The 23,526-nt window shown below is 44.5% G+C and overlaps 10 protein-coding genes across 10 annotated transcripts; 6 read left to right on the forward strand and 4 right to left on the reverse strand.

The window, feature by feature from the left end:
* Positions 1 to 163: 163 nt before the first annotated feature.
* Positions 164 to 2,735, reverse strand: L203_102063 (uncharacterized protein; the record flags this gene model as incomplete). Its single annotated transcript, XM_066211492.1, has 14 exons — positions 164 to 337; positions 389 to 612; positions 665 to 934; positions 989 to 1,067; positions 1,120 to 1,393; positions 1,442 to 1,559; positions 1,612 to 1,625; positions 1,684 to 1,801; positions 1,855 to 1,868; positions 1,917 to 2,116; positions 2,164 to 2,238; positions 2,302 to 2,341; positions 2,394 to 2,439; positions 2,489 to 2,735. The coding sequence occupies 14 exons, from the start codon at positions 2,733 to 2,735 to the stop codon at positions 164 to 166; spliced, it is 1,893 nt and encodes a 630-aa protein (XP_066067589.1).
* A 939-nt stretch (positions 2,736 to 3,674) lies between these two features.
* Positions 3,675 to 5,140, forward strand: L203_102064 (uracil phosphoribosyltransferase; the record flags this gene model as incomplete). The annotated part of the gene is made up of 14 exons (XM_066211493.1): positions 3,675 to 3,826; positions 3,881 to 3,895; positions 3,944 to 3,981; positions 4,060 to 4,167; positions 4,217 to 4,224; positions 4,273 to 4,309; positions 4,392 to 4,405; positions 4,472 to 4,486; positions 4,560 to 4,589; positions 4,648 to 4,708; positions 4,770 to 4,852; positions 4,902 to 4,958; positions 5,005 to 5,078; positions 5,128 to 5,140. The coding sequence occupies 14 exons, from the start codon at positions 3,675 to 3,677 to the stop codon at positions 5,138 to 5,140; spliced, it is 705 nt and encodes a 234-aa protein (XP_066067590.1).
* Positions 5,141 to 5,531: 391 nt separating this feature from the next.
* Positions 5,532 to 6,705, forward strand: L203_102065 (uncharacterized protein; the record flags this gene model as incomplete). Its single annotated transcript, XM_066211494.1, has 6 exons — positions 5,532 to 5,574; positions 5,960 to 6,016; positions 6,068 to 6,237; positions 6,282 to 6,386; positions 6,438 to 6,530; positions 6,574 to 6,705. 6 exons carry the CDS (start codon positions 5,532 to 5,534, stop codon positions 6,703 to 6,705), a joined length of 600 nt encoding a protein of 199 aa, XP_066067591.1.
* Positions 6,706 to 7,514: 809 nt separating this feature from the next.
* L203_102066 (uncharacterized protein) lies at positions 7,515 to 8,860 on the forward strand (the record flags this gene model as incomplete). Its single annotated transcript, XM_066211495.1, has 5 exons — positions 7,515 to 7,963; positions 8,008 to 8,101; positions 8,227 to 8,454; positions 8,544 to 8,743; positions 8,803 to 8,860. 5 exons carry the CDS (start codon positions 7,515 to 7,517, stop codon positions 8,858 to 8,860), a joined length of 1,029 nt encoding a protein of 342 aa, XP_066067592.1.
* A 569-nt stretch (positions 8,861 to 9,429) lies between these two features.
* Positions 9,430 to 10,136, forward strand: L203_102067 (uncharacterized protein; the record flags this gene model as incomplete). Its single annotated transcript, XM_066211496.1, has 5 exons — positions 9,430 to 9,581; positions 9,637 to 9,747; positions 9,812 to 9,873; positions 9,926 to 10,001; positions 10,052 to 10,136. The coding sequence occupies 5 exons, from the start codon at positions 9,430 to 9,432 to the stop codon at positions 10,134 to 10,136; spliced, it is 486 nt and encodes a 161-aa protein (XP_066067593.1).
* Positions 10,137 to 10,329: 193 nt separating this feature from the next.
* L203_102068 (uncharacterized protein) lies at positions 10,330 to 14,104 on the reverse strand (the record flags this gene model as incomplete). The annotated part of the gene is made up of 6 exons (XM_066211497.1): positions 10,330 to 10,870; positions 10,923 to 11,373; positions 11,423 to 11,490; positions 11,545 to 11,824; positions 11,875 to 13,830; positions 13,879 to 14,104. The coding sequence occupies 6 exons, from the start codon at positions 14,102 to 14,104 to the stop codon at positions 10,330 to 10,332; spliced, it is 3,522 nt and encodes a 1,173-aa protein (XP_066067594.1).
* A 1,932-nt stretch (positions 14,105 to 16,036) lies between these two features.
* Positions 16,037 to 16,600, forward strand: L203_102069 (uncharacterized protein; the record flags this gene model as incomplete). Its single annotated transcript, XM_066211498.1, has 1 exon — positions 16,037 to 16,600. One exon carries the CDS (start codon positions 16,037 to 16,039, stop codon positions 16,598 to 16,600), a length of 564 nt encoding a protein of 187 aa, XP_066067595.1.
* Positions 16,601 to 16,773: 173 nt separating this feature from the next.
* L203_102070 (uncharacterized protein) lies at positions 16,774 to 19,012 on the reverse strand (the record flags this gene model as incomplete). The annotated part of the gene is made up of 8 exons (XM_066211499.1): positions 16,774 to 17,333; positions 17,396 to 17,535; positions 17,595 to 17,788; positions 17,838 to 18,068; positions 18,111 to 18,251; positions 18,298 to 18,384; positions 18,434 to 18,589; positions 18,656 to 19,012. 8 exons carry the CDS (start codon positions 19,010 to 19,012, stop codon positions 16,774 to 16,776), a joined length of 1,866 nt encoding a protein of 621 aa, XP_066067596.1.
* Positions 19,013 to 19,491: 479 nt separating this feature from the next.
* Positions 19,492 to 20,539, forward strand: L203_102071 (uracil phosphoribosyltransferase; the record flags this gene model as incomplete). Its single annotated transcript, XM_066211500.1, has 8 exons — positions 19,492 to 19,601; positions 19,658 to 19,712; positions 19,773 to 19,866; positions 19,929 to 20,007; positions 20,063 to 20,118; positions 20,181 to 20,326; positions 20,386 to 20,454; positions 20,510 to 20,539. 8 exons carry the CDS (start codon positions 19,492 to 19,494, stop codon positions 20,537 to 20,539), a joined length of 639 nt encoding a protein of 212 aa, XP_066067597.1.
* A 148-nt stretch (positions 20,540 to 20,687) lies between these two features.
* L203_102072 (uncharacterized protein) lies at positions 20,688 to 23,237 on the reverse strand (the record flags this gene model as incomplete). The annotated part of the gene is made up of 11 exons (XM_066211501.1): positions 20,688 to 20,890; positions 20,943 to 20,967; positions 21,024 to 21,134; positions 21,189 to 21,254; positions 21,302 to 21,414; positions 21,472 to 21,763; positions 21,813 to 21,912; positions 21,965 to 21,984; positions 22,033 to 22,125; positions 22,178 to 23,003; positions 23,059 to 23,237. 11 exons carry the CDS (start codon positions 23,235 to 23,237, stop codon positions 20,688 to 20,690), a joined length of 2,028 nt encoding a protein of 675 aa, XP_066067598.1.
* Positions 23,238 to 23,526: the final 289 nt, after the last annotated feature.

Consider the following 23,526-nt stretch of genomic DNA (forward strand, 5'->3'; position numbering starts at 1 on the left):
CATGCAACATCTTGAAACTTGTGACAGTCCTTGGAATAACCATAAAAATGACACCAATGCAATTAGACAAGTTGTAGTGTTGAACAAGTAGAGCTAGTAGACATGACTTGTACACGTAAATTGTGATTACACCTTCGTGGTTTTGACACATCCAAACACCAGCTCACACCTTCTCCACAGCACTTACCCTACTATTCCGTCTCAAATCATCCACTGGGGCGAACGGCGAGTCCCCCTGCGTTTCCGGGTCAAACGCATCGTTATTTCTGCCCGTTTGCGTAGAAACTGTTGCCCCTCCTCTGCGCCTTGTACTGTATGAGCGAGTCCAAAGTGTCAACTGAGTGCCAAATCATTAGTTTGACAAGTTCAGAGGTGGTTAACAACTCACCACAAGACAACCCGACAGGAATCCACAAGCAATGATCCAACATTGCTTGAAAGAATCTGCGAAAGCAACCATCACCTGGTCTTTCATGGTTCCCTCAGGTAACTGGTGCAACAATGCGTAATCTGATGCCGACTTGGGTACTCTGAAAGCAGTCCCAAACCCTGCGATATCTTTGAACCGTGATCGAAGATTGGTATTCAACACTGCTGTGAAGATGGCCAGTCCTTGAAACTTGTTAAAACTTGGCCATTAAAAGGCTTGTTGACGGTGACTCACCTATACTTCCACCAATGGTTCTCGTTAAGAAAAAGGCACTAGTGGAAGCAGCCATCTCCTTGAGTGGCATGGCAGCTTGAAGAACCAATAGTGTCGTTTGCAAACTCAAACCGATACCGACAGCAGTAACCACCAAAAGACCTTCCTGTATGGCAAGTGACGCACTGGAAGAGTAATATCTGTAGAACAGACCATACCCAATCGCAGCAATAGCATATCCTGACCAAATGACTGGACGAACAATGCGGAAACGGCTTGTGATCATGCCGGCTATATTTTCGTGTCGGTAATGTATAGCAAAATACACATGATTCAGCTACTTACCTACTACAGTTGTCCAAGCAACACAACAAGCAAAGGGCAAGAGGTGAACACCAGAATTAAGAGGAGAATCTCCGCGAAGCTACAATTTAATCATCATCAACTGCAGCAGCTTTTGATGAAGCCAACTTTACCCCTTGAAACATTTGCGGTAAGAGAAAGCTGGTCGACAAGAACGAAGTAGCATGCAACGTTGACCCGATGAGGAAAAATAATGTTGTCCTGTTCTTAAACATCCTGGCGGGTATGACAGCATTTCGTTTGGTCAACAGACAATTGATCACAGCCAAGAGGAAAATCACCACTCCAGCTATAATGATGCCATATGAAGTAACCTCTTTGAAGCCGTAATCGGCAGCTTTAGCAAAACCAACCACCAAAAGGGCTAGGGAAATCATTAAGAGTCCTCTATACCTGATTTGAGCGAAGAATGAACTTTGAAGAATCATGACTTACAGTCCCATAAAATCAAAAGATGTTTTAAGTTCACTGAATGTAAGCTTTCGAGTAGGATTGAGACGGAGCGTAAAAAGAAGCATCACAAAAGCAGGGCCGCACGATGGTAGGTTGATGTCTGTTGAGTAATAAAATAAGAGTCCATTCACATCACTATCTACCTGACTTACAGAAACACCATCGCCTATAAGAGAGACGCATCATTATATTTTACAAGGTACATTCTGATAAGAATAACATACCACGAGGCACGTTCAGTCAACAGGCCTCCAAGTACAGGGCCCAATACGGCAGCGATACCCCATGATAAGCCCAAATAGCCTTGATAGGCGCCACGTTTTTCCATAGGGACAATATCCGCTACATAGCATGTTAGCCATACGGATGAAGGTTGCGGTCTGACTAGTACTTGCAAATGACGATCGTTCTGATCGGTATGTCAGCACAATGGTCCAGAGAATACATCCAAACTTACGTCAAGCCTATGATGGACCCTCCACCAAGTCCTTGGAAAGCTCTTGCAATAATCAGCCAACTCGAGCTCTTTGCGCAACCACAAAGAGCCGAAGACACCGTAAATATCAGTATGGCGGCATAAAGCATGGGCTTTCGTCCAATAATGTCAGACACACGGCCGTTGATTGGCGTCTGAAGAGTTGATGCCAACATATAAGACTGCCAAAAAGCATTGGTTTGGTTCATTGAGGACGAAGAGCTCATACCGTGCCAACCCATGAATACTCTGATGGAGATGAATTTAGATCCTCGGCAATTTTAGGCAGAGCCGTAGCCACAATCTGGTTCACAGTATTCGTCAGCTTTACCTTCCAAGCGATGATTGACAACCAAAGTTGACCAACCGTCTGATCCAACGCCGCAAGAAACAAAACTATCCCTATGCTGGAGTTCCAAGGCTGTCAGTCGGGATTCCATTACTGTCAGTCTCACTCACGCTGGCATAACCAAGGCAAGATTATTTTTTGGTATATCAGGCATCTCTACCGAGATAAAATTAGGCAAATCTGGCATTACTCCATCGACACTCACCATGATCGCCCTCTGTCAAGCCTTTTCCATATTTCTGAGGTTTTGGCTCCCTCTCACTCAAAATTTCATTGGCAGCAGGTACATCAATAGCCTTCCTCTTGCCTTCGTCTTTCACTGTCATGACAAAATCAGATCTCGAGGCGTCATTTGCAGTTCTCTCCAGCACATCAGTTTCATTTCTGTTTGTTGAGTCAGGGTAGTCAGCTGCTATAGCTAATTCACCAAGCGGTCTTCCTGGTGGAATCATGTAAACTCTTGAAGGAGAATATATAATGTCGATGAGCGCTTCGTATTCAGTCTTGGTGAGAGTATATAGGCTACTATTAGCAATTATAAATCATCAAGTTGCAATCACAAAACATTTTTCAAAAGTAAAAGAATCAAAAAAGGGAGATACACAACCAGGTAAAAGCACATGGGTGCCTCACTGCTTTGAGCGTGATTATCGGTATAACTATATAGATATAGAGTATACCAATGAGCGTTGATATACAGCAAACCTAGGGCTGGTTAAAAGTATTAAAAGTGGTCACAAAGAAAAGTAAATCCAAAATGATTCAATTATATATTATGCTACACGCAAGGAACGCTTATGTTCCACGCTAGAAGATAATTATTGGACGTGGTCAGACCTACAACATTAGCTATACAGAGAAGCGAAGATCGCCGCCACGCTTCCACAACCATCTCAGAATAAATGGTGGATGTATATATTACACAATCATCCATAATCTCAGTATATGCACTTATATCAAGATTGACATTTCTAAAAATCATCGGAAACGACTGACAGTAATAAATGACATCTTAGGTGAAAAAAATTAAACGTCACGTGACTTGAAATATCTAATTCAGTCAAAGATTTGACCCCGTTTATATATAGTATATTAGAAAGGGTATAAAAAGGATAATAAAATATTCTCTAGGAGTAATTTGCGAGTTATAAAATTAGGCGTGCCAGTTATCCGCATGCCTATCCTCGAAACGCCCTGTGCCTATCCATCATTGGTTCATTGACAAATTGGAAACCTGCGGTTTTAAGAATTGTAATGATGAATTCTTGATAAGATCAGATAAAAGGTTTGTATCTCTTTTCTGCTAGATATTACAGTATTCTTGGGTATGTCTTGAATCCTTGTCACATTCGTCTCGTTGCTAACGAATCCAACAGCTCTAGATCTACATCATGTCATCTATTCATTCCAATATCACCACCTGTCTTCCCGCCTCTGGGCGAAATACTCACAAGACAGAACTTCCTGGAAATGCTTTTCTCCTTCCTCCAACCTCTCAGCTTCAGTCTCTTCTCACCATCATACGAGATGAGACGACCCAGAGGTAGGTTCCGCTGTCGAAACAGAAATTTTGTCGTGAAAGCTTACAGAATTCGAGGGGTGATTTTGTCTTGTAGGTTAAGCGTTTTACAGGCTCAAAGGGTGTTAATGGTGGGTACAGCACCTCAGACAGGATCATTAGACTACTCGTCGAAGAAGGTGGGCCATGTCTTGTATTTACTCGGTGTATTCCACGAGGGGAACCATGAATGACATATACTGACAAGCTCGACGTAGGGCTGAACCATCTTCCTGTCATTCCAAAGAAAGTTGTTACGCCTGTAGGTAAAGAATTTGGAGGCGTAGCTTTCCAAGGCAGGATTTGTGGTGTTTCCATCATGAGAGGTGAGGCTTTATTTGGTATATGAATAATGCACTGACATGTTTTCATAAGCTGGAGAAGTCAGATATACATCTCGATAATCTAGGATGAAGCTGATATTTGTATAGGCAATGGAAGCCGGCCTGCGGGACTGTTGTCGTTCAGGTAAGTTTGTTTTCAAATCGGAATACATACCTATCTGGAAACGATTAGGGATCACGGCTGATATTACAAATGTGTTTCACAGTACGAATTGGCAAGGTTTGTTAATGCGTGATTACAAAGAGATCAGTAATTTCGCTGACCGTTGAGGTACCTATTCTGTAGATTCTTATACAAAGGGTGGGTATCTTGATTTCTCTTTTATCCGTCTCTTCTCAATTTGGTTGATATATACTCATCTCAATGGATCTAGGACGAGGAGACGGCTCAGCCCAAACTATTTGTAAGGCCATCCTTGTACTCCCACAGCATGATACAACAACAACTAAATTCTCAAAAAGTATGTCAAACTTCCCGATGACATTGCTCAGCGTTATGTACTTCTCCTCGACCCTATGCTTGGTAAGTGATCCGTCTCATATCAAGGTATAAGCGCAAACAAGTACTAAACGCATTATCATAGCGACAGGTGGGTCGTGTATCAAGGCCATCGAAGTCCTCATGGAACACGGTGTGAAAGAAGAAAAGATTCTCTTCCTCAACTTGGCACGTAACAGACAGTCTACGAGAGGGACATTTGCTAATATCATGACAGATTGCCTCGCCCGAGGGCATCAACAATGTCTGCAAGCGTTTCCCCAAGCTTACCTTGGTGAGTATTTAGAAACTAGCGAGTCCTAGGTCTCATTCTATCGCAGATCACTGCTTGGATTGATGAGGGCCTTGACGGCCACTCTTACATTGTCCCTGGGCTTGGGGACTTTGGTGATAGGTAAGTATCTCATTGTGTCATGCTGTGGCTTTTGCTCATTTCCATTCAGATACTTTTTGTAAACTGCATCTCGATCTATAGCAACGGCGTTTTCCCTTTTGTCCATTGCCAGCTGCCCATATCTGAGCATGCACAAGTACAAACGAGCTATACATATTTCAGACGTTGCAACTGGCCATTTTTTCATACTGAACCCACGTGGCAAGCTGCCACATCGGGCCTGTGAAAATCTCCGAGTTTCAAAATTTCCTTTTTCCTTTTTTAACTGAGCTTGATTATTAAAAATTGGCCATTCATTTCATCTTTCTCTTTCTTTACCAATATATTTTTGGTAAGTCTTTTTGCCACCCATCAAATTAATGTTGAGCTTTCTGTCTGCTCTCTTGCTGATAACGCATTGTCTAGTTCTAGCGCTCAATCTCCAATCCTTTTGAAAAAGTAAAAGAAAAAACGATGTTTGGTGCTCGTGGAAATTCTTGTTTCAAGTGTGGTCAGCGTGGGTAGTGGATTCTTCTTGGTGTGCGTTTCGTATAGCGCATGTGTTTTGTGCTTTTGCCTATCGACAGGTCTCTTGTCTGGGCAGTGTTGAGTATGACCGTGTCGCGGTGGCGTCAGCTGTTGTGTGCGGGGGAGTGGCGAGTGTCGAGTCTAGTCGGACGACGATGACGAGCAGTAACTACAACTCTCCCTCGTACATAGCCCAACGCTCTTGGTTCTCCCAACCAGAGTCATTATATGCCACTACCATGTCTTTTGTCATTCCCATTGCCACAGCAAGTTTTGTGCTGCTTGCCTTTCAACTTTTGACATGACGCATCGCACTCGCACACCAACCTCGTACATGATCAAGAGATGACTAGCTTACCCTTGAAAACGGATAGCTGGCCACGTTGCCTCTGCTTGCCCTGCTGAGGCTCCTACCTGTTACAACTGCGGTCGTAAATACCATTCATTATATCAAAACCTCGACAACTGATGGGATTCAACAGTTTCCGGTCATTTGAGCCGTGAATGCCCGCAACCCAAGAACAAGGCTTGCTACACTTGTGGCCAGGAAGGTCACCTTTCTAGCGTCTGTCCTCAGGCTGGCGCCCAGAGTGGTTTCGGCGGTGGCCCCGGTGGTGGCGAGTGCTACCGATGCGGCAAGCCCGGCCACATTGTGAGTCTCCTTGCATGACCCTCGTCGTCGATTAATCTGTATAGGCCCGCATGTGTCCCGAATCTGGGGACACTCGCCCCGGTGGTTTTGGTGGTGCCGGCGGCATGGGCGGTGGTTTCGGTGGTGGTTTCGGCAACAAGTCTTGCTACGTATGTGTCGGCGCATCCACCTTTACCTTTTCGAGCTCATCCTCTTGTTAGACTTGTGGTGGTGTCGGTCACATCTCCAAGGAGTGCCCCTCGGGTGCTTCCCGTGGATTCGGCGGTGGTTTTGGCGGCTTCCGAAAATGCTACGTGAGTCTCACCCTTATCCATCCCATTCACTGACAACCACTAGAACTGTGGCCAGGACGGTCACATCTCTAGAGAATGCCCCCAGGAGCAAGGCCGAACTTGCTACAATTGTGGCCAGGCTGGCCACATTGCTTCTGCTTGTCCCGGTGCCGGTGGTGATGCACCAGCTGCCTAGGCTGCTGGACTGTAAACGGCGATGTGTAGGAAGAGCACGGGAGCACGGTGTAGGAAGTGAAGCAAAACAAGACATCATTGCTCACTCCTGTACTCATTGACGTTGATATCACTCATATTTCTTCTTTTGGTGTTTAGAAACTCTTCAAAATGCACATGTCGATTCGGAATGTACTCGCCATTACTACCGTTTCGCTGCGTTGTTGGCGGAATGGGCCAGAACAGTGACTTGTCCATCATTGATCGTGGACCTCTCTTGCCAAGAAGTCCAAGACTGATGTTTACCGTCTCGTCCTCATGCCTCGATTCTTTTACTTCCATGCACACTAAACGTTGTCACCCAAAACCAACTCAGCATGTTTTGTTGCAATTACTACTAGACGGAATCAAATGTCAATGAAATGGAAGATCATGTTAGACAACTGATAACGATAAACTGCCGTCGGCAATTGCCATATTCCACGTGGCAACAACGTGGCATTTCTTGGCGCCATTTAATATTTCTCAGTGAGATTTTTTATTTATTAATTTCTTCTGCACACCAAGTTGAATTATTATACTGATGACATCGCTTTTTATGTTGAATTATTTTTGGGGAGATCGAGCCACTAGCACGTCTTGGCATTCACTAGCGTAAAATGATAAAATAAGATGTATAAAAGGAGACGAGATGAAAGAGTTCTTCCCCAAGTTTAGATTTACGTTTGTAGTAGTATGGCTATTACTTTTTCGCTGGGCCACCACCACGGTGGGTACAACCGCCATAATTCCATCTCAAGGCCGCTGTTTGACACAGAGGCGGGACCGTCGATGAGCTTACGATCCGTATCGCCTACTCTAACGGGACGGATACCCTTCCATCGGCGGGTGTGGTCGAAGCTGGTGGCAGATATAGATCCTGGGTCGGTTCACGTCGTTTCGGTATACATGTCCTTCTTGACCGGGCTCACCGCCGCCCCTTCGTTTGCGGCCTGTTTTGTGTGGTGCGGGTTCCAGACGGGAAATGCTGCCCAACTGGGCTTGGCTATCGCACGACTATTCACGCCAGACCACCAAAAAACGTTTAGTTTTCAAAAGATGGACCAGCAGGCGCTCACGAGTTTACTGAGTTTTATCTCGGGCACGTTGTTGGGACAGATTGGGAACCGCGTGGGAGGAAGGAGACGGGCATGGCTCGTGGGTAGCACGATGGGAACGATGCTGCTCATGATGGCGGCTACGTTGGCGGCTCATCTGTCGGGCGAGGACGGGTTGGCAAAGTGGGTCACGTTGAGATGTGGAGGATGGTATTGACAGAGTGTAGTGGGCGAGGGGACCCGTCGTGGAAGACGCCGGTAGGCATGACGGCACTCGGTTTTTTATCAGCAGCGATGGGGCTCCAGGGAGCCATTGGTACGGTGAGTCGTCGTCGCGGTGGATAGTGGTTGACTGGGTAGAAACTGGGTACGCCGCTTGGTACGACCGTTCCGTTGACGAGTATTGTGAGTGTCGTTGGGTTGATCGGTCGGCTCACCTTTTGCAGTGGATTGACCTCTTCAACGATCCTTTCCTCTTTGCGTTCAAGCACGTTCACACACGTGACATCCGTGCTTTTGGCTGTTTTGCGCTCATCCTCGGTGCTCTCATCTCTCGTGTGCTCTTGGGCATCTTGGGGTCAATTGAAACGATTGGGATTGTAATTGGATTCCGAGCTGTACTCGCCGTCTGGTGGTTCCTTCTCCCCGATGCGCCTTTTAGCGAAGAAGTGCAGGTGGGACAGATTGAAAACAAGTCGCCGACTACGTGAAGTACGTACAAGTTGGATCGTGTTGGAGGTGGGTGTGTGTGTCTTGGTACTAGATGTTGGACATCTGGAAAGGTTGGAAACTGCCATATAATCTCAACATTATCTGTGGGTATAAAGCGTTCAGCTACCTTGTCGTGTCGTGGGTCTCTGGCATGTCTGTCTGGATGATTGGTTTCCTCGCCGACATCCTAGACACGGAAGTTGGAGGACTTGCAAGCTATTCGTATGATCCTTCTACTATGCAAAATGCCAGGTAAGTTTTGTGACACTTTGCATATGAAATTTTACAGCTAATGGAGTGGCTTGTTCCAGTTGCACCGTGCTTGGTGGTGTTGCTAATATAATCGAGTCTATACCTTTTATGTATTGAAATGATTTAAACAGTTTGATTAGGATATCGCGTCTTGGATTTGTAATGGGATTAGGCGGGTTTGTATTGGAGTCAATACAAATGTCTAGTCGTTTGTATGTATATATTACAGCAAGGTAAACATTCATTAGATAGTGGAATTATGCCATGGATGGGCACTCACCGGTTGCTTGGTTATGGCTTGTTTATATACGTTGATGAGCACGGCTCAATAGCCTCTTCACATCCTTTCTTTGTCGTTGTAGAATGGGAAAGCCGTCGATATGGCCCGAGATTGGGGAGTGCGTAGGATAGATTCTCTTGGAGCAACAGTTGTGAGAGTAGTGAAGCCATGAGTCTTTGCTTGCTGGGTGTAGCTCTCGCTTTTATCTTACGATTCTGGGTTATAATGGACAGTTGATGTTTTGATATAAAATTACAAAGAAGAAATCAAAACTCTTTAAATTGGCTATTCAATGTTCTGCCTTGTATTTGGTTCCGAGTGTGGAGGCTGTGTTACGTAATGAGGTATAGCCTATCGCTTTGATTTTTTTATATCTATTTCTGTAATACTACAACTACATGAAATAATGCCAAAAGTTGTATCTCGCGCTGTTGTATCTTCCTCTGAACAAGCAAGACCAACTCAGTCAGCAAGAGCTGTCCTGAGATCATATTATTGCCTATGTGGTGACTTTGTGCTTGTCATTCAAGGAAAACTAGATCGATTACCCCTTCGAAAGTTTGTACAAGGAATGGTGTCTGGAAGGTTGAACCGTGGGCTGACTGTATGGTAGGACCGATGGTTCTTATATCATCCGTTCGCAACCAGGATCTGATCCGGTGAAACAGCCAGCGAGGAAATTCAAGCTGAATGCTCAGCCAGCACAAAGATGCTTGCTCAAAAGGTATGCGTTGGAAAGAGTTTGCTCTTGTCCATGGGGTTTCCATTGACCTGTATTGGGTGCGTAGGAAGGGGACGACAGATCTCGAGATCCGACAGCCTTTTAGCTGCTCGAGGTGCAAGACAAATGGTGAATCTTTTCATTGACTCTAGTGTCTGTCTGATGACCGACCTTGTCATAGTCGCATATCAGACAGGTCCACCTCCTGCAGGCAATAGTCCGTTTTTGTATATACTGAAGGGGGCGGTCACTGAGCTGTGAGTGTTTGTTGGGCCAAGATATGCAAAGGTGATTGACGTTTAGGTAGACAAGGCCGTGTGCCCCCAGACGCATTTGAAGGAGAAGATTCGTTGCCGACACTAGATGCGGACGCAAGCAAGGTCAAGTCGTAGCAAGTAGAGCAAATTTGTCAATTCTCTATCATGTTGTATCAAAAAGTTTACCCATACATTGGTTTCATAATCCGACACTCTAAACTTGATAACCTATTTGAAAACCAACAAAGCCCAGCTGAGCTGTTTTCAAAATTCTAATATCTAATCTATAGTAAAAACAAGCAATATTCGCACAACAGCAAAAGACAACCTATTGATCTCTCAGCCTGCTCTGACTCCTACTACCACTGCCCGAATTTGCTCTACTTTCTAAGCTGGAAGCACTGTCAAATGCTCTCACTTGAGGTATACTTCTTCTGTGCCCAGCTGCCGCAATAGCTTCTCCATATGTAGGCGGCACTTCCCCAGTCTCGGTGACTTGACCTGATATGAGCCTGTCGTACACAATGTTCCGCACCAACAAGGTGTCTTCACCCTCCGGCGCCGGAGCTTTCCTTGCGGCCAATTCATCGTCACTGCGCCTATAGTCTCGAAGGGACGGAAAGTGGTGGTGGTGATGTTGGTGTGAACTGCCGTCGGGGGGAGCAGCAGGACCAGATGATGAAAATGTTGATGGCTCGTTGGACGGTAATGCAATAGGTCGGACTGCTCCAATAGGCGCAGCAGATTTTCCTGTATGGACAGAGCAAACACCAGATACAGAAGCCAAGGCGCGTTGAGTAGCTGTATACGTTGGAAGAGAGTTCCACTGTGGATTCACTCGGCAGTCTAATATCTTGATTGGAGTCTCGCTTTGGGCCAGAATGTCAACATGTGTCACGTATCTGTACCACTTTTACTTACATGATGATGTCAAACTGCTTTCTTCTTCCTTTTGTATCTAAAGCCTCATCATCACCTCTCTCTACTCGAATCGTAACCTTCAACCAATGGGTTACAGTAATATTTGTCTGCTTATGCTTGGTTGTGAATTTTATCTTGGATGAGCAATCTGGCAGCTTCAAATCTTTTTCGAGATGCCAAGGTCCTGAAGGCTCCATTAAGCTTGCGTATATGGCATCATTGGGGTCTCTCTCAAGACCAAAAGCATTAGAAGGCGGGTCATTTATCGCTGCCTGGCGTGCTAATTCAGCCAAAGGAGAATTCTCGGCAGCATGAGGGTCGTCCGATATAATAGGAAGAAGGGGATCACTTCGCTCTTTGAGATCCGGCTGCCTGACAAAGAGGAGTACGTAGCGTCTAGGTGTCTCGTGTCGAGTTACCTTGCGTTCTTGTGCATAATAGTCGGTCTTTTCTAAATACGATATGAGAAGGGTTCATGGTCAAACAGTTAATGATCTTACCTTCAAGAGCAATTGTGAAACGGTGTATTTTGCATTTTAACAAAGGCATCAATCTTATGCTAATTGGTCTTGAGAAAAGGTTAAATTAATAACTGATCCTCCTGTCAATGTAAAACACTCACATTGTTCCGGCTATAGGGAAAGCCTTTCCACCAAGTGTGATTTGGTAACGCATCTGCTCTTCCCACTGTCTTTCAACAATAACGTTCTCTGTCTCCTCCAGATCATCTTCTTGAGGCGTGGCAATCATAATAATCTCCATATCTTCTGTCAAGTTTGGTGTTAGAGCTCCTACTCGAATGACAGTTGCCTTGAGACGGTATGAGACGGAGCCAAATTCAGCATGAATGGTAGGAGGTGCGTTGACAGGTACGGGAAACGAGATGGGGTAATTGTATGTTCCTATAACCAAAGTCAGCCCAGGAAGGCATTTTCACTTAAACTAGAGTTGCCTTTTCTAAACTCCTTCCAATTGTGTACATCCTCGCCTTGCTCTTGGTGCTCGCCTAGTCCCAGCTTGTCCGTCAGCACCTTTAATCCAGTGTGTCTTCCTCTAGCCCTACTCCTACTTCTCTCGCTACTTCTCGCCCTTGTTGTACTAGTATCACGTTCCCTTGATCTAATTTGTCTGTCGGAGTCAGTTCTGCTTCTACTGTGAGGGTTTGAAATTGTAGGATCTTCGCTTCGCATGGAGGTTCGTCGACTGCCATGGTTTTGGCCCACTCTATCGGTTTCTATTGGGAAAGATTCGCTCCCGCTGCCAGCTCGACTCATAGGCATATTTGAAAATAACAAGCCTCCGATATCGAGCGAGTCAGCATCCCCGCTATCTGTTCGAGGATGGCTGTCCATTCTAGTCCTTGATTTAGATGGATGCCGTCCATGTTGCACGCGCTCTTTCACGTCTTTACTGAGGCTGCGTAATGTCGCTGCCAAGCTAAACTTGCCATGCTTTTGTCCTCGACTGTCTTCATTGGACTCATGAAAACTGTTAGTACTCAAAGGAAGGTGTGTATGAGTTGGAGATGGGTTGATTGGGGGTGTGCCGCTGACTTTGTGATAACCACGATTATGGCTAGAAGGTTCGGATATCGGAGTGGAGGTTTCCAATCTCGTAATATGATCTTTCACGATTGCTGAGGTAGTTCCCTCACGTACATTTCGCATGCAATCCATTCTCGAGTTGTCGAACGAGGGTCGAGTGACGAGATTCTGAATGTTCTGATCAGATGAATGGCGTGTATTGGCAGAACGGATGCTAGTTGGCCGAGTACCTGGTCGCGAGTTTTCTAAGCTTTCCATAGATCTTCTATTTCGAGGCGAGGGGGGGACAGAAGGGTTAGGGGTCTGGGTTGAGGCAATAGCCTGTACAGTGGCGTTCACTGGATGATTATCTCCTGTGCTGCTGGTTTCCTGCACTGATAACAGAGAGATGGAAGAAACCGAATGCATCGAATTTCGGGCGGAAACGTTTCGGCCACTATTAATGGCAGATTGCTGATTGCCTGTATTGTGGTTATTGCTCTCTGAAGATGGTGGAGGCACGAAAGAAAGAGGCTCTGACACTAAAGCGGCACGGGTTGTTCCATCTTCCTTCTCATTGCTGTTTTCTTCTTGTTGACGCTGTCTTGATTCATCACCATTGTTACCAGACTCAGAGAGTCTCACTCCGCTATGACAACATGAACTGCTTTCAACATTTGTCAAGATGGACTGAGGCAAACGCCCAGTATCTTTTGATCCGAGCTCAGCTTCCTCTCTGGCAGCGTCCAATACCAAAGCAGTCCTCATTTGGTGCGCTGATCTCCTGTGATTCGCCTCTGTTTTGTCGTCTCGTTCAGAATTGTTTTGCAATGGACTTGGCGAAATTATAGTAGATAATGTAGGTCCTCGTGAAGCTAAAATATGGGAAGAAGCAGCATGCCGGAGAGAAGATGGTTTAGGCACCTGTCCTGGAATGATTAATGGGGTGCCTGGTGGCGAAGCCGTCGGTGTGTAGGCAGGAGAAGGTCCTCGATTTTCAATGTTCAAACTTGCAATGTCAATTAAGCTGCTAGGGGCAGAGTCACCGAAACTAGATTGACGTGAGGGGCCATCTCGATGCCAAGAGCGCGAATGGTAAAGCTCAGATATAGCGCTTGAACTGCGAGCCATATTTCGGCCTCGTTGTTCTAATCTTCTATGAATCATGATCCAGTCGTCCCTTTCTTCTGGTGCAACTCCAGCAAGGTTCAAGTCGTCGTCAATCTGCTCATCTTCTGGGCCAAACTTGACGCCTGGGCCAAGAGACAGAGCACGACTGTTTGTGTGAGGCCGAGAGTCTTCGTGTTGATATGCATTGAAATAGTTTGTTTCTTCTCGCAGAATAATATGCTCTTCTGACGTTTCCATTCGCTTGGCTCCGATGCCTGTTGCCAGTAAGTATCGTTCATGGTACCATATGGGAAACATCTCACCTTCTGGCCATTCTGTCCTAGCCTTTCCTTCCAATTTGATAGATATATCCCTTATCCGAGTAGGTTTGTTTAGGCGAAGGGTCAAGAGACCCCTGACCATTGCCGGTTGACCATCTTCTCTTACTGCCTGCGGTCTGCCACGAAAGTCCAACCCGGTAGATGGGCCTTTAAGAAATATGACGGGCTCTGTAAGACGGATTTGAAGTGACTGATTTGACTTGACCATGGTGTCTAGATCTTATAGAATATTCCCGCTGAAATTAGTAGAGGCAAGCAGATGAAAGGTAGGTTTGAAAGCGAGCTGACTGGATGAGAAGGAGCTGTTGGTTGAGCCTATTCGTAATAGTTGCGCTCGCTTTCCATTACGAATATGTTGTAAAAGTAATTATAGATGTAAAAGTAAAAGTAATTGTGGCGCTTAAAATGTAAAGATGGCGAAGAAACATAAATTATTTCCGCGTCCCTGATTTGATTTAGTGATTACATTTTAGGCTAGAAGATATTACAAACCTTTCCAATCAAAATCAGTTTTGATTAGAAAATTTTCCTAATAACCTATTTAGCCTAAACACTTTGGAATACATATTGACATGATTTGATTCCGTAGGTAACACGGAGATAAATTGATGTTTGTTGTTCTAGTGAATTTTGATTTTCTTATTTACAATATTGTAATCTTTTATACATTTATTATATTATTCGCATTGAAATTTCGCTGATAAGACGCTGGTTTACAAACTTTGCTGCTCGATAAATCATATATATGCTGTACAAACTGCTCAACAAAGGTTACGTTGTGCGTAATGTTGTCAAAGAATTTGATGGGCCTTCTTGACAGCTCTTGGACTGGTTAGTCGTGGCAAGAAACGACCATATCATCGCAGCCTCTAAAATGTTTTTAGACCTCCTCGACTCGGCAGCGAAGGCTAGAGAAGAGCCATGTTGTACGCAGTAAAAAATTCTGCTGCAACTAGAGACGAGATACCAAACAAGATTGGAGCGCTGACCAAGGAAAGCCATGGAGCTCATGTTGTGGAAGACAACGCATCCTGACACAACGAATGGACCTGCAGCGAGTTGCAGAGAATCTGCGGCATTTTAAGATTGAGACATCTACCCTTAATCTGTTACACCGTCATGGCTATCTCTCATGCTCTTAATGGAAGCTCTAGTATCTCAAGAAGAAATTATTCATCTGCAGCCATCTCTGTGGCTGCACATAATATGGGATAATATTAAGCAGGAAGCCATCAGCAGGATGACAGAAATGATGTCTGAACGAACAGAAAGATCACAGTTACCAAAGGTATGCAAACTTGGTGTCATAGCATATCAGGACTTATTGCGATGGCTTATGTATAAGTTGATAGCATTGAATACCGCAGATAACCAATGGCCAAACTAAAGAAAACGTAGTCATTAGAACGAGACGGTACGATAGAGTGTAAGTCAATTTATCTCATGACGAGTACTTTTACAACGAAAAAATTCTAATGTTAATGGTGAAGTTGTTTCAGTTATGTATAGACAAATTTTGCCAAGTTCTTTGCCGCTGAGTTACCAATACACCTTACCTCTCTACTGATTCAAGTGGAGGTATCAAGATAAGATAGTATGCTTTTATCGTATATTCAGAGTAGAAATCATATCGTAATGGTTTTAAATAATTGCAAAAAGGACTACTTTTGTCTTTGAGCTAAACGTTAGGTCTTGAGAAGGGATGAAGCTCGTATGATAGAGCTCATTGAATAACCAACTCGTCAACATATCCGCAGGCAAACCTGTCACTGTTTCATTCAAATCTGATCAAAAGATTGAACATCAGCAACCTACAGCAAAGAGAAAAATCAAGGAAATCCATCTGTGTATGCTTCCCGACATGTAGCACCTCATAATCCTTTGAGAGTTTTGCTCCTCCATAACTCCTACTGGCGTAACTGCTTATCCTTTCATAATATTCTGTATCCTTTGCTCTCACATTAGGGCACGGTAAACTAACCTATAATCTGTGGAAACATAAGATCAGTCAAGGCGTCACATTCTCATCCTCATTTTGCCCATTCGAATACGAACAAAGTGACAAGATAAATCAAGGTCAAAAATTTAGTCCAAGCGACATCCTACAAGCACATCTTTGTAGCCGGCCTACAACATCATAATGGATCTCTGGTCAAGTAGCATTGATATCCTCTTTCTTATCTTGACCCTTCTCCTGATTCCGTCAATTTCTCGTACGCCACAGCTCAACATCACTCCGCCTGATGATGCAGTGACTTCACCCCCTGTTACACCTTTTTCGCCGTTAACACCCATTACTCCCGGTGACGCAACTAGTCCTCACCTGAATGTACCAGGTTTCGGCGTACCTAGCATCATCCTGACGCCTTCAGAGACTGCAGCGTCTGGCCGTCGTCGAACGTCTTTTAGCAGCCTTCGAAGTAAATTTGGTTCTCACAAACGCAAATCGGTTAGTTTTTCCCTCTCGGCGCTTGAGGACGTCCTTGCGCCTCATGGATCTCCTAACAAACGACGACCGCCTACACCTTTTGTGATGGGTCCAAACAGCCCCAGGAGTGGGTCGACTAGTCCAGCAGGAAGTAACCCCGCCTCTCCTGTACCTACGATTCCTGGCGTGACTGGTGAGCATGATGTCAATACCATGACACACAGAAAGGAGCTTGAAGATCCGATGGGAGTGAAGAAGAGGTGGCTCATGGTGTGAAGAGCCAACAAGCAAATGAAGTAGACTTACCTATGGTAGGGTAGAAAAAAAAACACGCTCTTTGATTAGATTACACACTCTTTTAAAAAGACAACAGATACTGTATCTCTGTCAATGTCATCCCTATGAAATTGTAACATTACCTACATATCCACGTACAGTATTTGTTAGCTCTAAGGGGATGATTTCCATACGTAGACAGACATTCCTCGGCCAACACCAATAATCCACTTGGCACCCCTTGGACTGATGGCTACATTACAAATCCCAGTAGGATATGCATATCCTGACCACTGGTTAGCTTTCTGTGATTTGTTCTTGTTGGCCTGTAAAATCCATGGTTTGAGAAAGTGGTTGAAAGGTACCGTTGGTTGAACTGTAATTTCTTCGGAATCCATCACAGCCCAAGATAACTCGCTGTCACTATCGCTGTCCAAGCTTCGATTATACGTCTCTGATATAATAGGCCGAAGAGTTTTGATTGGTTTGGGCGCACTTTCATTTCTCTCTAAGAGTGGATTGTACAGCCTGATTTCAGGAGCAGGTCTATGGCTCTGATATCTTAGGTCTTGCTGCCACGCACACGCGAATAAAGGATCGGTGACCATATCGGTTCCATTGAACGAGAGACGCTTAGTATCAGCTGTGGTTGGATAGAATGCTCGGTGAAGAGATAGTTTGCGGTACCAAACTTCAGCAAAAGTAGCGTAGCGAGATATGACCATGAACGACCCTAGGTTGAAAAGCATCAAGATACTAATATAGGTGGTTCACAAACAAGATAGACTTGCTTACCGGAATCAGTGTAGTCGCCGTATTGAGGATCCATGCTGAGCGGAGCAAATTCACCATCACGAAAGTATCGCTGATATCCGAGCCACTGCCATGTTAAGATGACCTTTTCACCTCTCAGTAATAATACATCGTCAGTAATCCTGGTGGATGAGTCAATTGAAAGTAACTATCATCATGACAAGTATAGCAAACAACACACCAATCAACCCAATCGAGATATCCAAAATGTAATCGACTGCTAGAAAACAAGGGGAAATAAATGATTTTTGCGCGATACTGTGGAGAGACAGGTAGAGGTATGGGCGATGGCTCTGGAAATGGCGGAAGAGGCCAAATTTTGACTTTATAATCCATGCCGCATGTAGCTATTGCTCTTTTGGTTGGATGGAAAGACTAGACAAAGGTAAGCAGATATTTTATGGACATTCCTGAGGCAACGCACACAAGATACGACCAACGATTGATGCCCTCCTTTTCCTTCACCTGCAAGGATTGCCACTAATACATCTCCTTCATCTGCTTCGCCCATGGGATAATTCTCATTAGACTTTTCTCCAGGCAACGGAGGGGGTAATGTAGAGCCAAGGATATTCCATATGCGCGTAGTCCTGTCTGAAGAACTGGAAGCTATGATGTGAGGGTTATTTGGAGCAATATCTACGCATAAGACATCCTATATTTGTCATCAGTCGAATCTTTTTAAAGATGATCTTACATCTCCGTGGCCTTTAAGTATCCTTGTACAGACATTGGATATCACATCTACAACATAGATTAAGCCTCGAAAGCCGGCTGAGATAATTAATGGATGGCACGTAAATGGGTGATAGGTCCATGCAAGTGTATATAGAATCTCCTGCAAAACATGAGCCAACGTCCTCGCCAAACCGACAGGAAATAACCTCTGGTAGGTTTGGACCTTTCGAGGTGACATATATTTCTTGCAGAGTCACCCATGGTTTCTCCTCCGTGCATCGTCCAATGACAAGCTATTTTTATAGATATCAGCACAAACAAGGAATTAAAAAGCAAAAGTACCTTGTTCAGCCCACAAAGGGCAACTGTACCCTCAAATTCATCCCAATCCCAGTTCTCCGCTCCATCCGGTAGCTTCCATGGCTTGAGAGCTCCTACAAAAGGCCAAAATTTGACATCATCATATCGTTCTGTGTCTTGTCTGTAGATATCTCCTCGCTAACGCCCAACAGAGTTAGCCTTAAGCAAATGCAGTCTTTATATGTCTCCTTCTCAGTCACCTACATGTGTGATGGCCTGGAGCTTATAAGGATGATTTTTGCTTCTCTGATTGTACGTTCTCCCTCTTCCTGGATATCTTCGATACCATTTCAAAGCATCATCGTCTGCTAGCGAAACACCATCAATCGTGCTCTTGCTTCCGCATGCAGCACCATCCTCCTTTTCATTTACAGATGAATGTGAATAGCTGGGGCCAAGCGAGCCAGAGCAACGAGACTTGGACTCGAAAGATGACGGAGACGTAGAGAGTTGAACAAGATGAGAAGCCTTCTCTTGCCGTGCTGCTTGTCTTGTCTTGGCTTTTGGCGCATACTGTCGTCCAAACTGTTCTGTGAACGAAGCATCACCACTGTCCACCATCTCTTATCTTATCTCTGTTTGAATATTAACAAAATAAAAATAAAAATCATTTTTATAGATTTGACGCGTCGTGTTTGTTACGTAATACTTCGGTTATCTCTGACAATATTCGGCTCTCAGGATATCTTTGTTTAGATAAGGACTTGCCGAACAGAAATAACGAGACATTTTACAGTTTTGATTGACTTTTCATATCTTATCTGATACTATTACCTCTTTTTCTGGTGAGTTGTCTGTTTGTGTTCCGCGACTGGATAGAAGACAAGCCACACTTCTTGGCTCCTTTTATTGGGTCGAGTCAAGATACGCAAAGGTGAGCCGATGACATCGCATTATACCTTACATTCCATCCACTCTGAGACTAATAGGATATATAGTCATAGTCCAACGCTATTGTCTTTCAGTTTCTCCCTTTTCCTTTGACTTTTAGCCGACTGGTGTATTCAAGATCTCTGTTTGCTTACCATATCCAGACAACCATGTCCCGGGTACATACCTCCAACCACCCTCTTATTCTGTCAAAACTTACCCAGTTGAGGCTTCATGACCTTCCTCCAAAAGACTTTCGAGAAGGCATCAAGGCTATTTCGTGGGTAGCCCTTAGCCTCTACACTGAGGAGTTAAACTCATGGGGTGGTATGGTAGGTCCATGTTGATCTACGAGGCTTCCAGCAAGCTCCCTCTGGCGGACGTGCCCAATGTGAGTCTTTTAAAACTACAAAGTGATTACCAAGGCGGAACTATGCTCATTGTGGTTCAGCTTCGTTCTTCCATTGCTTCCTTTACTGGTCAGACTATTCCGCTTCGTATTGGACTGTCTCCTATTCTTAGAGCTGGGTTTGGAATGACCGACGGTGAGTATCACAAGCTGGGAATTTATACGAGATTAAACCTGTATAATAACGGTCTATTATAGCTGCCCTTGAGAGCTTCCCGGATGCTACCGTCCTTCATCTTGGTCTCTTTCGAGATAAAGTTACACTTCAGGCAATCGAGTACGTACCGAGAAATAAAACATGTTGTGATGTGACAAGGCTGACAGTTATTCAGATATTACTCCAAGTTACCCAACCAGGTGACTGCTGACCTTGTATTTGTCCTTGATCGTAAGTCTGTGTAAGCAAACCTTGCCCAAAGATCGACCATGCTTAGTGAGACTGGTTTGTAGCACTAATTGCAACAGGCGGCACTGCGATAGCTGCCATCAACATGTTGACTGAATGGGGCCTGAAACAGTCCCAGATCAAGATGGTCTCCGTGCTGGGCTCTAAAGCAGGCGTTCAAAATGTTCAAGACGAATTTCCTGATGTCGAGGTGAGAAAAGACTAGACTTTTACTTTTGCGTGTATCAAACGACCTAATTGCAAGCGTAGCTGTTTATTGCCGCTGTTGACGATGAGCTTACCGATAAGGGTTATATCTCGCCTGGTCTTGGAGACGCTGTGAGCGTTTAATCTTTTCAAACCAAGAAGGCAGCTTTATTAATTGGATTTTTAGGGCGACAAGATCTTCAACACCTTCAACTGATTGTCTTTCCGCTTCTTTGTACCATGGTATTATCGCAGTCGCATAAGGTACTCATATTAAGTCTATGTAGAATATCGTCATCAGAACGTAGTAACAAATTATCTAGCGGAGTACATTTAGTAAAGATAATACAAGGTGTACATTGATACTATTCGTCTTTTCTTCTCCCTTCCCTAGTCACAAAATCATCCATACCCAAAGAATGTCTTCTCCTACCACTATTTAACCACTTCTCCCATCCTCGTGTGGAGCCTGTCCCTGAAAACATAACTACGCGATCTCTTGAGTCACCCGATAAGCCATCTCCATGGCCTGCCTTTTCATCCCAATGAAGTGCCGTAGTGACTCCGTCTTACAAAGGTTGGGTTAGTCAAACACTGTCAGAGACTTCTTGGTGACTTACTGCGCTCGAGGTACTTTCTCACTCTCTTTAAGGCATGCTCTTAGCTATCTGAGTTTATAAAATGTGACCAGCAATGCTTACAGCTGCATCAATGATAATGTCATGTCCTCCTAAAAAGAAAGCTGTCTTTGAAGAATCGGTGGCATTGGGTATCTCGTCGATGAATAAGGTATTCTCAGCCCAATCAAAATGCTATTATAACCGTATCAGTATCAGGCTTCGTACGTTGGATTGAAGGAGGATTACTCGTTGAATATAGTTAGCAATGCCTATTTCTGAGGCGATAAAGTAATACAACAGTAATTCCAAAGCCTAAATTTAATATAAGTTTAGTTGGAGACCAATAGCGTGAGACGCACCGTAGCAGGCTTTCTATAACAGAATGAATGACAAACATCACCTTCCCAAATACAAAACACTACTGGATCTACAAATGTGTTTCGTCTTATCAAACTAGAGCAGTCTTTGAGAACTAAATCCCAAGGGAGTTAGTATTTGAGCTTGAGGCACTGCAAAAACGTTAACTGACGCCAAGAATGACCGACACTCCCATTGGAGTGGCTCATCATTGATACTCCACCAATCTTTGCTGCTCTTTCATCTCCTTCATCACCCTCCAAAGCTGGCTCATTGTCTGATCCGTCCCAAAACCCCCAGTGTCTACAAACGTTCTTCATAAAAGTTACTAGCTCTTGTTTAGTCCATGGCTGGAGATGACGATGGCTAAAAAGGGCTTGAGAGGTATGCGGAGAGAGAGGAATTAGGATAGGATGAGTAGGTAAAGAGGCAAGAAGGTGTTTAATCAACAGATGGGATTGGAGCTATATTTGTATTAGAGGCCATGTCACAAAAAGATGAAGGGGTACTCACCAGACCAAATCCCAACCCATGCAGGTAAACCACTGGCATTGCATTTGGCACTTTACGTCCCTTTTTCGGTGTCCAGCCTTTAGGTATACGGATGAGGTACCTATTGCCTCATTGAGTAAATTTCACAATGTCTTATATAAAATTGAGCTTACTCAATGTCTCCTTCTCTATACTAACAAATACATATCAATACGGCCCAATAACTAAAAAGGTAGCTTACCAGGGCCATCCCTTGAAATGGATAGACTATCTCTCGCAGCCAAATGTTGACGATATTAGTAACCGCATACAGGATCAACGGTCTACCTCTTGCCTAAACGTCACATATCAGGATATGGACATCTGAGTGGCGGACAAACACCCACATTCACAGGATCCAAAGTCAACCTCATAATCTCTACATCTCTAGAGTAACCCTCTTCAAAGTCTGTCCCTGTTCTAGCTTCTAACAGCTTGATGGCCATATCGAGAAACGCCACACATTCCGGCTTCTTTTGCACTTCTTCCAGAGGGAGGCCGTAACAAGACCACCCCAGCCATATTCGCATATTTGTCTTTTTAATCTTTTCCCATGGTGCATGATTGAACCATGTGCGTAGCCTCTCACGAAATTCTATTGCACGTCGATCCCACGGATGAAGTTTGAAAATCTCTCCATCTTTGATGATTCCTTCATAGCCCCATTCTTCTTCAGGAGGTTCAACGTCTTCCTCAATCTGTTTCCGTAGCATCTTTTCTCGATCTCCTTCCTCCTCCTCCACGAAAGCATTGATGACTCCAATTTCGGCCTGGGTCATTTTACCGACTCTTCTACGCTCCTGCATACCAATAGTTTCTTCATACTCTCTATCCTGTATATGGTAAAGCTCTGCTACGCTGATCAAGCCTTGTTGGTAGTCCGCCTCTGCCTGTTCAATGATTGCATCTCTCTCTTGATCTGTATCAGAATCGTGCGCACGAATCCCTTTAAGAGGACGAGAATACCGTAGACCAGAGTGAAATACTCGCTGGATGAGTCTCGTTCGAACTTCGTCAGTAAGGTTGGACGGCGGTGAAGGTTTCTGAACAAAATTGCTGAGAAAAGACATGTACACTGCAAAGAGCGCCTCGGTAAGAGCATAAGCAGCAAAGATTGTCGCTGTTAGACTATGTGGAAAAGGCGACAAGAGTGTATACCATACTAGATATGCGCTGTATACACTGCTGTTAGCCCTCTCTTCATCCACATTGATTACATGGCACTTACCATGACAATGGAGTAATCATCCATACCGACATTACCATCCCCAATGCGATATAATAGCCCTTGTCGGGCGAACGCTCCTCTATCAGCCTGGGGTACTCTTCAAAAGGCAGAGGGGTGAGCTGTGGCAGTTCTAGGTGTTCAAGGTGATCATTCACCTCATCGGTGTCAGCTATAGACATCCCGCAAACCTCTTTGCTCTGTTTTTAAGCTTAATAAAAGAAATAAATGTTGAAATAAAAAGATGGAAACAGATTTGTTGGAACGCACGATGGGGTTCTGGGGTGTAAGTGCATCACCCTATATCACGCTTATGGAGGCGCTGCGGCGACCTCCGCTGTCTTGTGTAGCTTGTTGCAGGTCTGGCTCTGTCCATTATATTATTCAACTCGGAACACAAGCGTTCCCTGAGCAGTAGCAGAGGATATATAAAGAGGAATATTGTAATCTATCTTTTCTTTAGATACTTCA

This window comes from Cryptococcus depauperatus, chromosome 2 (genome assembly GCF_001720195.1).
Source record: "Cryptococcus depauperatus CBS 7841 chromosome 2, complete sequence".
Taxonomy (NCBI): domain Eukaryota; kingdom Fungi; phylum Basidiomycota; class Tremellomycetes; order Tremellales; family Cryptococcaceae; genus Cryptococcus; species Cryptococcus depauperatus.